The 15774-nt window shown below is 46.8% G+C and overlaps 1 protein-coding gene across 4 annotated transcripts in view; it reads left to right on the top strand.

The window, feature by feature from the left end:
• The window catches only part of MYOCD (myocardin), a 94097-nt gene that overhangs the window by 63728 nt on the left and 14595 nt on the right, over positions 1-15774 (top strand). For all 4 annotated transcript variants that reach the window (XR_003682930.2, XM_007104503.4, XM_007104502.4 and 1 more), the window contains 4 exons: positions 899-1071; positions 4232-4357; positions 8969-9213; positions 11043-11196. Coding sequence is in view for 3 of the 4 variants with exons in the window: in XM_007104503.4 (XP_007104565.2) it covers positions 899-1071; positions 4232-4357; positions 8969-9213; positions 11043-11196 (698 nt within the window). In the remaining variant the exon portion in view is untranslated. The remainder of the gene's footprint in view (positions 1-898; positions 1072-4231; positions 4358-8968; positions 9214-11042; positions 11197-15774) is intronic.

Raw genomic sequence — 15774 nt, 5'->3', positions numbered from 1 at the left:
AAATAAATAAATAAATAAATAAATAAATAAAATCACAGTACTATAAATGATCAAAATGATAAAAAAAAAACACATAAGGGACATATAAGGATGTCACGATAGTCCCACCTGGTCTGGTAACCCCACTCCCCAAGAAAATGTCTGGGTTTCCCTCCCAAGACCACGCGGGCTGCTGGGGAAGAATCTGAGCGCGTGTGAGTCGCTGGGAATTTCCAAAATAGAGACGAAGATAAGAGGTAAATAACAACAAAATCCAGATAATAAAAACAAATAAATAAAGATCACGCTCCAGTTTCTGAGACACGTTTATGGCTTTTATAAACAGATACGCGTTCGTTGAGTGGGGCTTTGGGACATTCTGGTGACATTAGCTCTTCTGACACTTAGGAATTTAAACTTAGGAGCTCCCTGGCTTCTCCTTAATAGCAAAGTTTGCGAAACATTCTGTGCCGGTTGCCCCGCTTTATGTTTGAACACGATGCAAGTGGCCCGCTGTCATTTCAATTTCACCTCTCGTCGTAAAGCCCCAGGGAGACAGGGGCCTTCTCCTCCTGCCCCCGATGGCCCCTATTCTTTCCTTCATCTTCCCTGATTTAGCTTCAGAAAGATAGGGGCTCACATACAAAATGTGCAGGAATGGATCAATCTGAAAATGAAGTTTAATAAATGATGGTAGACCTTTAATATGTCACTCATTTGTCCCTGCCAAACGTGTCACTTTTGTAAACACAAGTTCCCCTGTATGGAGTAAATAGAGGGGAAAGCAAGTCATTTTAAATATATCTCCACTGCTGCCTTGAACTGGAAACGTCTAAGGAGGTAGGCAAGTGCTCCTAATAGGGGTGGCGCACCGAAGCACTGCCACTGACCCAGTTCTTCTGGGCTTTCCCTCCCTCAGGTAACCAGGTGAGTTTCTCCAAACCAGCGGATGCATTTGCCTTTGAGGAGGACAGCAGCGATGGGCTTTCTCCGGATCAGACTCGAGGTGAAGACCTCCAGGGCTCAGCAGGATCCCCCCCAGACGTGAAAGCTACAGAGACCCCTTTGGCAGGTCCTCGGGGGAAAACCCAGGTAAACAAACCCCATCTCAGCCTGTCACCTCTTCAGTCTTGAAATAGCAGTGCTGAGGTTGTTTTGCTTAGAGACCCCAGAGGTGTCTCTTCGTGGCACGTCATCTTGATGCTTCTTACGCTGTTCGGTCCAGGGGTCTGTGTGTAAGGGCAAAAGCTTCCGGATAACACCGAAAGAGAATCCCCAGAAATATGCCCTTTTGACTTATGTTTTCAGTATCTACTCTATCAAGTAGACCTCTTTTATCTCCACTTTTAGAGACAAGGTAGAAATGAGGCTCCCCAAGATGAGATGGCCAACCAACAGTCTCCTGGAGAGAAAGGGCCTCAGCAGGACTGGTCTCAAAGCCCACGGTCTTTCCAGGCACTGAGTTACCACTGTAGGACCCTGGGGAGCGAGGAGCAGGAGGCGCTGACTGGCTACAAAGCCGGAGCCCCGAGCCGGTTCTACGCTTAGCAGGCGTCTACCTGCCGAACCCCTGGGGCAAGGACCACTTCCAGCCCCAGCCCAAACATAGCATTCCCCTTTTTCTGGACAAATCCACAGATTGTCGAGATGTGAGCAATGGATATTGCACATACTGTTAAAAGCACATTTATAAAGAGCAGTATAATGATGGCCAACAACATCTTCTGCCATTATTAAGCGCCCACTGTGTACCAGGGCCAGTGCTAGGCACCTTGCAAGCGTTTTCTGTTAGATGTTACAGAGAAGGAAGTGAGGCTGAGTAGCTGTGTGGCCCCAGGAGCATGCGGGGCCCCCCACCAACACCTGGAGCTCCCCCTCTATAAGCCACACCCAGGCTTGCTGGGACCTTTCCTTGGCCTGGCAGGGTGGTATTCCCAGAGCCCCCAGAGGAGATGAGTGTGAGGTCCGCACAGGAGGGGGAGGGGTTGCACTCGTTCGTGAGACGACGAGATGTGAATCTTCCACCACATCCTGGCTCTGGAGAGAACCCTCCGACCTCAGCCCCTCCCCTTCAGGAAGAGTTTACTCCTCTTGGCCTCACAGGAATTATTCGATGACTTGAAATCAGATATTTTATATATATGATGTATATTTTATTAACAGATATTATTTTATATATTTTAATTATATAGAGATATCTCATTTTTATTATATGTAGATATGTTTATATCTGTGTGTACTTCTAATTTTTTTAATTGAGGTATAATTGACATATACCATTATATTAGTTTCAGGTGTACAACATAATTGTTCGATATTGTATATATCGTGAAATACACAATGTATACAATATCAGGTGTACAAAATAATTGCTTGATATTGTATCTATCGTACATATTGTGAAATACACGTGTATGTCCTGGGGGTGTAATGTACAGCATGGTGACCATAGTTAACAATAGTGTATTGTCTCTCTGAAAGTTGCTGAGAGAGTAGATCTTAAAGACTCTCATCACAAGAAAGAAAATTTGTAACCATGTGTGGAGATGGATGTGAACTAGACTTATCCTGGTGATCATTTCACAATACTTACGATGATATATTGTATCTATCGTACATATTGTGAAATACACGTGTATTTCACAATATGTACGATAGATACAATATATCATCGTAAGTATTGTGAAATGATCACCAGGATAAGTCTAGTTCACATCCATCTCCACACATGGTTACAAATTTTCTTTCTTGTGATGAGAGTCTTTAAGATCTACTCTCTCAGCAACTTTCAGAGAGACAATACACTATTGTTAACTATGGTCACCATGCTGTACATTACACCCCCAGGACTTATTGTATAGCTGGATGTTTGTACTTTTTAAACCGTATTAGATAGTGTATTTGAAAACATTTTTACACTGTAAAGCATGCAGGGATCAGGGACAGTTTCAGGAATTATTTACCACGACGCTGTTTCCTGAAACTGTGCTGTTACCAGTCGTTGTCAGGCCCTTCTTCACTCCATCAGAACAAAGCCAAGGCTGCCCAGGAGGAAATGTGGGACAGGAGGGAGACGGGAGACAGAAAAAGCAGAGCCAAAAGAGCCGTACGTTTATTGTGCAAGAGTTTATAATCAAAGCATTTTTCCTTCCCCTGCATCCCGCAGCTGCTCTTTGCAGCCCAACTTCTTTGATAACATCAAACAGTACATCAGACCATTTGTATCTTATTACTCTGACAGTAAATTCCTCAGCTTCTGATTTAAAGATGCTTTGGGGAGAAGACACATTCTTTTCTTTTTAACCCTTGGAGCGGGGCAAAAAGGGAACAAACACTGAGCAATGCCAGGCAAAATGCAAAAGTCATCTTATGTCAGTTCATCCGGCAACCTCATGTGACAGATGAGGGCACAGGCGCCGAGAGAAAGGGATGCTACAGACCCTTGATAGGCGCTGGGGCTCAGGGAAGGGCTGAGCAGCTCGGGGAGATGGTGGAGCAGCCCCTGCCCCTTTTTCAAAGTCATGGCATAGGATTGTAGGGGAAAGAGAGAGGGCACAGAGTTCTCTGCATATGGGAACGTGCCTCTCATAAAGGTTTTCCTGATACTACACACAATACATACACACACACTTACATATACACACATGTACACACAGACACACGTATACACACAGACACACGTGCAAAGGGATACATATACATGTATATATGCACACATACATTACACAGGCATACACACAGAGACACACATGCACACAAATACACAGAGACCCAGATGCGTACACCCACATACACATACCTACACACTTTCCCTCCATCAGCTAACCCCCATTTCATCTAACGTTTTTGTTGTCCTACTTTCCCCCAAAGTTCCTACACCCACTCCTCCTGCATCCTCTCTTTTTCAATCCCACTGTCAATACCAACAGGTAGACCTATAGCCGCAGGTAGCTGGAACCCTCACCCAGGGTGACCAGATGTCCCAGTTTGCCTAGAACAGGCCAGTCCTATACCTGTCTGCTGGAATAATTATTAATCATGCCTGCTTTCTCTCTTAAAAGTGTCCTCAACTGGATGACAAATGATATACACGACTCCTCCCGCTGGAGGACAGAATCTGATGTTCCTGAGATAAGAAGCTAGGATTAACACAGCAGACCTCGGGGGTGGAATGGGAGGCTCTACCGCAACATTTCCATGTCACACGGTTTTTACTCCTGCATCCTAATAATGCTAAACTTTGGATTTTTAGGATCTTATTTCTGGCTCAGAAAATGAAAGGAATGACTCGGCCCCCCAGCCCGGCAACCAGTCAGACCCGGGGAAGCAGGGGCTCGGTCCCCCGGGCAACCCCGTCCCTGTACACGCTGCTGTCAAGGTACGGTGGGCCGGCCTCCCCGCCCGTCTGAGCGCTCAGCTCACAGGGCCAGCTCGGGGCAGGGAGTGCTGAGTTAGGTCTGTCAAGAGGGGGAGAGTCACACGGACCCATGGACGTGTTCAATCCACTGGGAGCATCGCAAGACAGGAGTTGAGACCTGGGCCATCGGTGTATATGGACCAAGGTTCTCTTGCCCAGCAGGGGTCTTCCCTGCAGACGAAGACCCCTTCTGGGCAATGTTTGCCCTTCTCTGGGATCACAGCTCAGCCAGGCTATTCCTGACTTAAAAGGCTTCATCAGCTCAGCCTAGAGATAGACACAACTGACTGCAGTGCACACAGGATTTGTATGTGGCGTAAAACAGGTGCAGCCGGATTTTATGCAAGGGAAGCAAACCTGAAGGCCTTGCCTGCAGCAGACCCTGTATCATTCAAGCCAGTCTCCCTATGGAAATAAAGACAAAGCAGAGCGTTACACTCACAAGAGACACATACCTACAAGCTTGATCACATAGTTTTGGTTTAAGTTTCTCAGGATTATAGCTAATAGTTCACAGAGTACTTTCTCCTCAATTAACTGCCTGGTGGTCATTTGACTTTCTTCGTAATGTTTCATCCCAGATAACTTCTGATTGATTTGGGGGCATGTTTTCTCAGCTCTAAAGCCACCGCTTAATGCGGAGATGATTCTTAAGAAACATTTTTTGAAAAGGTTGTAAATTGAGTTAGAATCAATGCCAAAGTAACGGTGCCTACCTACTCCCCCCTCCACTGCGTGTACACAGAAGTGGTTTTCATCTTATAAATGGATGGCGGGTATTTCTGATTCCCAGTAAAGCTCCCCAAACTGCAGTGACTTAAACCCAGCCTACAATCCGCTCAGCTCAACAGCGCTGAAAATAAGTGGCTATTCATGAATTTTGTTCACTGCAAGTGGAGGCTGGAGGGGATGATTCGGTGATTTCTAACGCTGTGTGCCAAGAGAAATCGCATCAGTATTTCTACCAAAGTATTTAAATTCTGCCTAATGCAAATGAGCAAAGCCTTCAGCCTCTTGGTACTAAGGGAGTATAATAGTTGCCCTGAGGAAGGACAGTCAGTTTCAACCAGGAGCAGGGTTGATAACCACCTGGTCCAGCAGGACTGGCTGTTTACGTGAAAGCCAACAGCTCTTCTGACTGGTCAATGCCTGTGGGTTCTCAGCTGATAAATACTCATCATCTCTGAGCTAGGAGGCTACTAGAGGGCTTCTCAAAGGAGGAAGTAACCCAGCTAGGGAAAAACATCTCTGCCCTGTCGACCGCGTAAGCTTCGCGTAAGGCCGTTGAGAGAATGCACAAGAATACTCTTTGAAAACTGTAAGATCCTCTGTAAGAGAACAGTGCTCACATTGCAGGCTCCAAGTGGTGCCTATCAGGTTGAATAAAACATGATTCCTGTCCTCAAGGAGCCTACAATCTAGTCTGATATCACAGCCACCACTAGTGCATATGGGGCTTTGAGCAAGTAAGAAAAATGTGCCCCAAAGGACTTGAATAGACATTTCTCCAAAGAGAAACAAATTGTCCAACAAGCACACGAGAAGGGGGTCCCGTGTCATTCGCTGTCAGGGAAATGCAACTCCGAACCACGACAGAATACCACTCCACACTAACTAGAATGACTAAAATTTTAAAAATGGAAAATAATAAGTGTTGATGAGGATGTGGAGACATCAGCACCCCCACGCATTGCTGTTGGAGATGTAAAATGGTGCGTCTGTGTGGAATGCAGTTTGGTGGTTCCTCAGTAAATTAAACACGGAGTGACCATGTAACCCGCCAATTCCACTCCTAGATACATACCCAAAAGAATTGAAAACAGGTGTTCCAACAAAAATGTATGCGGGAACATTCATTGCAGCTCTATTCCCAATAGTCAAAAAAGTTGGAACTAACCTAAATGTGCATCAAGTGAAGAATGGATAAACAGGGCATATCCATGCAATGGAAGATTATTCAGCCAGAAAAGGGAATGATTCTTGGTACAACGTGAATGAACCTTGAAAACACGCTGCGTGAAAAGAAGCCAGACACAAAGCACCACACGGTGTCTGAGTCCATTTTTATGCAGTGTCCAGAATGGGCCCATCCATGGAGACAGTAAGCACATTTGTGGTTTCCAAGGGAAGGGGAGGATGGGGAGTGACTGCTTAATGGGGATGGAGTTACCTTTCGAGGCGATGAATATGTGCTGTCACTGGGTAGCAGTGATGGTTGCGCCACATTGTAAATGTGCTCAGTGCCACTGAATTGAAAATGGTGACTAGGGACATTTTTATGTTCCTTGTATTTTACCGCAGTACAGAAGGAGAGTCCCCTTCCCCAGGTGGCCACAGCCCCCCCATCAGGGCCAGTAGCCTCGGAAGCAGACCTGGGGCTGGGTGTCCGTCTCCCTCCCCCCTCAGCAGGGTCTGCAGCAGTGTGACCCTTACGGGGCAGCCTCGAGTGTCACATGAGACATGCAGATGAGAGACCTCACCGTGGGTTAGGAAAGGCTTCCCAGGTGAGCCAGGGTTTGAGCCAGCCTCGAAGGATGAGCCGACGTCAGACAGCAGGCAGAGGAGGGGGTCACAGATGGCAGAAAATGACAAGGAAGAGAGTCAGGAGGGGTAAGCCATTGGAGAGGAGCACGTCTAGGCAGCTTGGTGATGGTCTCCTCTGCAGGCTGGAGTTTGGACTTCAGTATACCGAGCAGGATGGACAAACTGAGTGCAGGTGGCTTGGGGGGCGCGCTGCGTGCCCGGCGCAGTGTGCGTGCGAATTCGAGGCAGAAGGCCTTTAGGAAGTCGTGCCCTCTCTAGCTGCAGGCCCCACCACTCCCTCTTGCCTTACACTAACTTGCTTTATACCTTCATGCCCAAGTCTCAAACCACTGGATTTGGGGTCCAGGTCTCCTTTAGAAAGATGTCTGTGCTCCCCTTCTATCGGCCATGCAGTTCCAGAAAGAAAACAAAAGCAAACCCACAGCCAGCCTTAGTATCCTCTGGTGTCAAAAATATGTACAGTTCCAGGGATTCGGAGTTCCACGGGTTCAGCGGCCTTTGCCCCTCACTATCCAGAGAAAATGGTCCGATTTTCATACCTTCTAAAATGTTCAGCGCCCCTATGTTAAGGCGACAGATAGAGAAAATGCCTTAGCCCCTGACTTAGTTGCTGGACCCAGGGCTGCAGCTCCCCCAGACAAGCAAGTTCTAGGAGGAGTGGGAGCGGAGGCTGCGCCGGAGCAAAGCAGGGCAGAGCTGACCGTAGGAGCCCTGCAGAAACTCTCCCAGGTGCGGAAGACTGATTCATTACCTGGAGCGCTAACCAATGAATGAGCGGGGAGGAGAGCCCCCAGCCCACGGGAGTACCTGAGTTCATTGTTCATTGGTCTCCAAGAAGAAGCCTCCCTGAGAAAACACAAAAAAGGCTTCGGTGGAGGGATGCGCTGAGTCAGAGAAAACTTCTGTGGTTAAGACGGGGAAGCTGCCCCGTCACAGCATGCCCGCCAGCTATTCAGGAGCCCCCTCTTCTGGACACTGCTGGTAGCACACCTTCCCTCCCGCTTGTCCCCAGATCCTCAAGACTCTTCCGTCATCATATCCATGTTCCTTTCAAGCTTCTGTAATAAAGTCAGGGTTTGGAAAGGTATGTTTTTTTTAACCGATTCCAGTGTGGATCTATTGCTTTCCAGTCTATGGAGGCCTTTGGATTTTGGGAGTGGGTTATAAATATAATCACACTGCCCTTTGAAATCTGTTATTATTTCAACAATATGTTTCACCATCCTTCCATTGATTACTGAGATCGAAAGTAGAGAATGTTTTTCCCAACTTGCAAGTGAGGTAATTGAGATGTCACGAAGTTGGATGATGGTACCATGTTCAAAGACGTGTCTTCACGTCTGAGCCTGTGTCCTTAACTTTTTTCAAGGGTCCAAATCATGCTGCGTGATGGGTAACTTCTGGGAAGGTCCCAGTGGGTGACTAATCCTTCCCGTAGTCCGTAAAGAATCTTTAGTTCAGAGGATGTCACTTCCTGATCTCACACCAGTGTGTGATGGGAAAGGGAATTGATCTTAGGTTTGAGGTAACAAAAATCCACATTCTGGATTTTCAGAGGCCAGCTGAACTTCACCTGAGTTTGCGTCATTAGTAAGTCAGCGTACTAAGGGCTTCGCTAAAGGTGACTGATTACATGTATACGGATGAAAGAGCTTTCTTATGAATCCATCCCAAGAGCAGAATAGCTCCTTCGTTAGGCCGTCAGGTGGTTTTAGGTTAAGAAGGTGTCCTCATGAAACACGAGTGTACCTCCCCCTCTCCTCCGGGAAGGAAATTCTCCTGGAGCCGCTTCTAAGACTCAGGACTCCCCGCCGGAGGGGAGTGGCCTTCCTTTGCGATGCGTTTGCGGTGGATTTGCCCGTTAGGTACCTTACCGTCCGGGATCTCTGGGCCTCCTGCCTTTGCTGTATTGCGTGTCGGGGGTTCAGGAACATCCACCCCGTGAAACCTCCTAGAGCTATATTCATGATGCCGAGCCATTCCCATCCATCACCTAAAGCCCGTGCCGTTTCTCCATCCGCTTTGCAGTCCAAGTCCTTGAGCGACAGTAAGAACCGCCACAAAAAGCCCAAGGACCCCAGGCCAAAGGTGAAGAAGCTCAAATATCACCAGTACATCCCCCCGGACCAGAAGGCAGAGAAGTCCCCTCCGCCCATGGACTCCGCCTACGCCCGGCTGCTCCAGCAGCAACAGCTGTTCTTGCAGCTGCAAATCCTCAGTCAGCGGCAGCGGCACTGCTTCACCTACCCCGGGCTCCGCCAGGCTCAGCTCAAGTAAGTCAGGCAAGCGCAGGCTGGCGGCTGGGGACAGACGCTGGTGGCGGCTTCTCTGGCTGAGGCCCGCGGGCCAGCCCCTGGGGACCCAGCGAGCCCCGCACTGCAGCACATCCCGGTCCGGCGTGTTTAGAATGTAACCGTTTGGAAACCACGCCCCCTTTTGCAGGGACGGAAGGCCGGGAGGAAGCGGGTACATCAGCGCCCCTGATAAGAGGCCTCTTTGGGGAAAGTATCAGCGCTAGATTAAATGGCAGAACGGAGGGGAGGAACCATCTGAGAGTGTAACATTGGAATTCGGAGCCAGTCCAATGCTGATTACGCTTCAGGAATTGGCTCAGGGCTGAGTGACTGGGTGACAGCCTCAAAGACTGACCCCTGAGCCCAGTGTGTGTGATCTCACAGTTAGGTCACCTTGTAAAGGGTCCTCCTCCTCAACCATAAAGTTGGGATGTAGGTTCGCCCACCTGTCTCTGTTCAGCCTCGGGTCACGCTGGTGATTATGCCACGTGCCGTACACGATCAAGCTCCGTGCACATGTGCTCCTTCCTCCCCAGGACAGGGCATCTGCTAAATCACAGATGGACGGGCCTCTCCCGCGGCCACAGTCTCCACCACTCCCTCTTGTCTCCCCAAAACTAGCTTGAGAGGGGTACTTGCCACTTGCCATCTGGCCCACTCAGTGGTTCGTCCTCACCCCGCCACTCCTACTGATTTATTATTACATTTATTACGTTGCACTGACTGTTACTGCTGATGTATTTATTATTACGTGCCTGATCCCTCTGGGCAATCAGCTTGTGATCCAATCTAAATGCAAGCCACCCCCTAAGGCTTCTGGTCACCCAGGTTTCCCCACACTGCCAAGCAACTCTCTGACACCAGCTGGGTGTCCTACGATGCAACACGATTCAGATGCTCTCTCCCCCTCTCTCCCCATGCAAGCCACCCCCTAAGGCTTCTGGTCACCCAGGTTTCCCCACACTGCCAAGCAACTCTCTGACACCAGCTGGGTGTCCTACGATGCAACACGATTCAACTCGATTCCGATGCTCTCTCCCCGGAGATCGGAGATCGTGTCAGATCCCGCAGGTTGAGGGCTCAGTCCCACAAGACCGCCCCCTCCCCCTTCGGACACCAATCACGAGTCCAGGTTGTCACCTGTGCTTCTGACAGACCGGCTACAGACGGGAGGTTCCAACAGCCCCCTCCCTGGGTTCGATTAACTTGCTAGAGTAGCTCACGGAACTCAGAGAAACATTTTACTTACTAGGTAACCGGTTTATTGTAAAAGCACGTAACTCCCCACGGGAACAGCCAGATGGGCGAGATGCTTGGGGCAGGGTACATGGGAGGCAGGCATAGCATCTATGGCCCCTCCAGGTGCACCAGTCTCCCCAAATCTCCACGTGCTACCCAACCCGGAAGCTCTCCAAACCCCATCCTTTGGGGTTTTTATAGAGACGTCATTACGTAGGCACGGTTGATTAGATCATTGGCCATTGCCAATCTGTTCAACATCCAGCCCTCTCCTCCCCAGAGGTCGGGAGTGGGACTAAAAGTTCCAACCCTCCAATCACATGATTGGTTCTCCAGGCCACCACCCTCCATCCTTAGGTGGCTTCTAAGCGTCACCTCATTAGGATAACAAAAGACAGTTCTGTGCTCTCATGACTTAGGAAATCCCAAGGGTTTTAGGAGCTATGCCAGAAACCAGGATGAAGACCAAATATATATTTCCTATTCTAAATCACAGTATCACACCCCCAGACGTATATTTGACTGTATTTGATTGTATTTTAAGTGCCTCTTTTTTGTTTGTTTTTCAGGGAACCAAATGAGCAGGTGGTCAGAAATCCAAACCCTTCTTTAGCACCGCTGAGCAATACCCCTTTGTCTCCTGCCAAAAACAGTTTTTCTGGACAAACTGGTGTCTCTTCTCTCAAGCCAGGCCCACTCCCATCCAACCTAGATGATCTGAAGGTATACGGTTTGACATGATTTTCTTTCTTTCTTTCTTTCTTTCTTTTTTAACAAATGTTTTTTCTTTTAACCACTGTGGTTGGACACCCAATGGAACAGAAGTCTGTGGGCTCCCAGCTCAGCTCCTCCACTGGCTGTGCAACCTTAAGCTAGTCTCTTAATGTTTCTGCATCTCAAATTCCTCCTTTGCATGAATGAGTCATTGTAAGAGTCAAATAGAATCCTATACATGCTAGCCCTTAGCGCAGAGGGCGGCTTTGAGATTGATACAAGTTTGCAATGGCCAATTTCACGATGAACTTTTACCAGTCTCTTGAAATAAGAAAAACAAGAGCCACGTCAAGAGCCTTTCATGAATCTAACTGTGTTCAATATATCTGACTGATCTTTATTTGAAGTATTTATTTCCCCACAGTGTTTTGAATGTCAAAATGTCCTTTCCATCAGGAAATGATGGCAGCAGTGGATAGAAGTTGAGTGTTTCTGGTGTTTTATTTCTTTTTCCTCCATCAGGATGCTATTAAATAAGGAGAATAATCCTTACTTACAGAGGCAAAATGTTAGGAACCCTATGTCGATAATATAATTGAAGACGAGGTGCTGTTCTATTATGAAATCCCCAGTTCTGAGAACTTCTGCCCCGAAGTGTAGCAACAGCTTGTTAAATGATGTATGTGTGCTAGCAGTTGACTCTGGATCACACTCGTGGATCTCAGTTCACTGAAAGGACGCTGGCCTTTGAGTTGAACCTGGTGTGTTTCAGAGCGGTCCTCAGGATCGGCAGATTCGTCCTTCCGGTATTTACAAAAGGACAGAAAAGGATGGACGCAGGGCCCTTCCGGGTCTCCAATGCGTGGGCACACCTCCCTCCAATGCCTACTCCAGCTCAACGATTGCACCTCTTTACCTGGTTTCCACCCCACCAAGATTACTCTCCCCCCCCCGCAAGAGGATCTCAGCATTTTTCTCAAAAACGCTAAATTCCTCAAGGCCCCCGTGGTCCTCACTGGGCCAGTCTCATGGCCCTTCCCCAGCCCTCAGTCCTACTCGTGGATCTCAGTTCACTGAAAGGACGCTGGCCTTTGAGTTGAACCTGGTGTGTTTCAGAGCGGTCCTCAGGATCGGCAGATTCGTCCTTCCGGTATTTACAAAAGGACAGAAAAGGATGGACGCAGGGCCCTTCCGGGTCTCCAATGCGTGGGCACACCTCCCTCCAATGCCTACTCCAGCTCAACGATTGCACCTCTTTACCTGGTTTCCACCCCACCAAGATTACTCTCCCCCCCCCCGCAAGAGGATCTCAGCATTTTTCTCAAAAACGCTAAATTCCTCAAGGCCCCCGTGGTCCTCACTGGGCCAGTCTCATGGCCCTTCCCCAGCCCTCAGTCCTGCTTGGCCAGCCTTCCCATGCCCAGCCCTCAGTCATTAGCTCCTTTGGGGGAAAAGTAGGATTGGGACTCCTTCAAATTACAGGAAATTCAGATGCTCTCTCCAGAGCGGTGGTCCCACACGCCCGCAGATCATCAGTCCATAGGGAGAAAAGTAGCTTCTCTCACCTGGAAAACTTTATGCTAAGCGAAAGAAAACCAGACACAAAGGGCCAAATATTGTACACCCACTTCTGTGAGGTCCCTGGGGTCCTCAGATTCCTAGAGGCAGAAAGTAGAATGTCGGTTCCCAGGGGAGAGGGGAGTAAAGGGTGAGTGTTTCATGAGTACAGAGGTTGAGTTTGAGATGATGAAAAAGTTCTGGAGATGGGTGGTGGTGATATTTGCACAACATTGTGAATGTACTTAATGCCACTGAACCGTACACTTAAAAATTATTCAAAGGTAAATTTTATGTCCTGTGTCTTCTACACAGATTTTTTTTTTTTTTAAGTAGTCCATCTCTGGATGGGAGCTCGGATCACACAGGACTGGAGATGTCTTGGCCCCAAAGAAAACATAGTTCCGATATGACGTGCCACCTATCAGAGCCCCTAGAGGGGGTTTCCTTGACGTGCACATGCTCAGCATCATTGGCTGGTTATAGTTACAATAATTAGCAGAGGTATAAGGAGATGGTGGTGGCGACCACTTTTTGAGTATAAACTCGCGGTCGGCCATCTTTCGGAGGTTTGCTTTAGAATTGAGTTTGGGAGTGTTCCTTCCTCTGCAATTTTTCGGAATAGTTTCAGAAGGAGAGGGGTTAACTCTTCTCTAAATGTGTGATGGAATTCACCTGTGAGGCCATCCGGTCCTGGTCTTCTGTTTGTTGGGAGTTTTTAAATCACAGTTTCAATTTCAGTGCTTGTGATTGGTCTGTTCATATTTTCTCTTTCTTCCTGGTTCAGTCTTGGGAGATTGGACCTTTCTAAGGATTTGTCCATTTCTTCCAGGTTGTCCATTTTATTGGCATAGAGTTGCTTGTAGTAGTCTCTTAGGATCCTTTGTATTTCCGTGGTGTCCACTGTTTACTTCTTTTTCATTTTCTCATTTTATTGATTTGAGCCCTCTCCCTTTTTTTTTTCTTGATGAGTCTGGCTAAAAGTTTATCAGTTTTGTTTACTTGGAGATTTGCTTTAATTTTTGCCCTACAAGATAAGTTTTAAATGTAAACATAATAAATCAGGATCTTCAAAGAGGTTAAATGAAATGCAAGTTAATGAGCTTCTCTACATGACAAAACTGGGGCTTGAACTCAAGTGACTGATGTCAAAGGCTTTGCTATTGTCATTCTTGAGAGTGGAAAGGGGGCGGGGGATAGATGGGAGAAAGCTGAACCGGGCTTGACTACTGGGTGCATGGGGAGAGGTGTCACCTGGGAGAGTTACAGCAGTAGCAGGAATTGGGAGGGTAGACTAAGGAGACGCTTTACAGGTATGTTGGCAAGTTCATTCAGTTTGGAAAAGTTGGGGACAAGTACCAGCAGGACAGCCAAGAGAAAAAGTCTAGCCAGTTTCCATCAGTTAGACACACATCAGCCTCACTCAGCTCACCTGTGCTGTCAGGGATAGGAACGGAAATCTTGGAATTGTTTGCGTAATGGGGAGGGTTGGAAGTGGAGCAGCGAGTGAGACAGAAGGAGAACAAAACGGAAGGAGTGGGAGGGAAGGATGGAGAAGGCGGAAAGGAAGGAGAGAAGAGGAATAAAGGAGGTGAATGGTGGAACCACATTTAGGGGAAGGAAGAAATAAGAGGACTTAATGAAGGTAACCCTCAAAAAAAGTAATCAGAAAGGTAAGGCAGTGAAGGGAATGTTTTCCAGAAAAATGCTTATGTTTTGCTGCATAGAAGTGAAAGGGGAAAAGCACTGAGAAAAAAGTTTGATTTCTCATTGAAAAGTTATAAGCGGTAATTTGACATGCGTGGATTTTTTTGTATCCTGCTTCTAACAAACTGGAGAGTCAGAGAGCCAGAGAGCATGGGGGGTCGGGGCAGGAGAGAGAAAGTAAATGGGAAGTTTAAAAATTGGGAAAATATTTGATGGATATTAAGAAATAATTATTCATATTTTTAGGTGTGATAATGATCTTATATCTCTATTTTTAAGTACTTACTTTTTAGACAAAGCTACCAAAATATTTACAGATTAAAATATATAATTTGCTTCCACATAATTCAGGAAATGTAGGGGAAGAAGTAGTTTGGGGCATAAATCAAACAAGATGGGCGTATACATGAAACAAATGCGGGCTGATAATTGTCAAAGCTGGTTAATGGGTTTGTGGGTTCACTACACTTTTCTATTTACTTTTGTGTATGTTTGAAATTTTTCGTAATAAATGGTTTAAAGTTTTATCAACGATTAAAACCCCAGGGAGGGACTTCCCTGGTGGTCCAGTGGTTAAGACTCTGTGCTTCAAATGCAGGGAGCGCGGGTTCAATCCCTGGTCGGGGAATTAGAATCCCACATGCCGCATGGCACAGCCAAAAAATTAAATAATTAATTAATTAAAAAAATAAAACACCAGGGAATGTAAGAAAGAGGTTTTTACAAATCTTTGTCCCAAGCAAGCCTACACAGCATAATATTCTGAAATTTATAGCAGACTGGACTGAACAAGTATTCATTTTATTTTAGAATATGAGCTGCATTATTTAATAATGTTTAAATTATTCAGTGCCAGGGCAGATTCTAAAAATAAATGTAGAACTCATTCATTTTAAGTAACTCTAAATTAAAACAGTAATGAGTTGCCATTTTGCACTTTTTCAAACCAGCAAATCTTAAAGAAAATGGTAAAACAATGCTAGCCAGGCTAGGGGGCCGAGAGCACATTTTATTGCTTGTGGTAAGGTAAGTTATTCAAATCCTTTTTGAGATAACTTTTAAAATAACTCTTAATGTAATATATATTCACTATTGAAATACGATAGTGTATAAAAAAGTGAAGATTATTTTTTTTTTGGCTGCACAGCACGTGGAATCTTAGTTTCCCGACCAGGGATCGAACCCGCGCCCCCTGCAGTGGAAGGCGCAGTTTTAACCACTGGACCACCAGGGAAGTCCCAAGTATTTTAAAAGACAATTAGCTCACAGATTCTGTATCCTTCTAGACTTAAAATATGTATGAACATGTTTGGTTTTAAAATA

This window comes from Physeter macrocephalus, chromosome 14 (assembly GCF_002837175.3).
Source record: "Physeter macrocephalus isolate SW-GA chromosome 14, ASM283717v5, whole genome shotgun sequence".
In the NCBI taxonomy this organism is placed as follows: Eukaryota; Metazoa; Chordata; class Mammalia; order Artiodactyla; family Physeteridae; genus Physeter; species Physeter macrocephalus.
The sequence above is the reverse complement of the archived record's forward strand: the minus strand, read 5'-3'. Positions and strand labels throughout refer to the sequence as shown.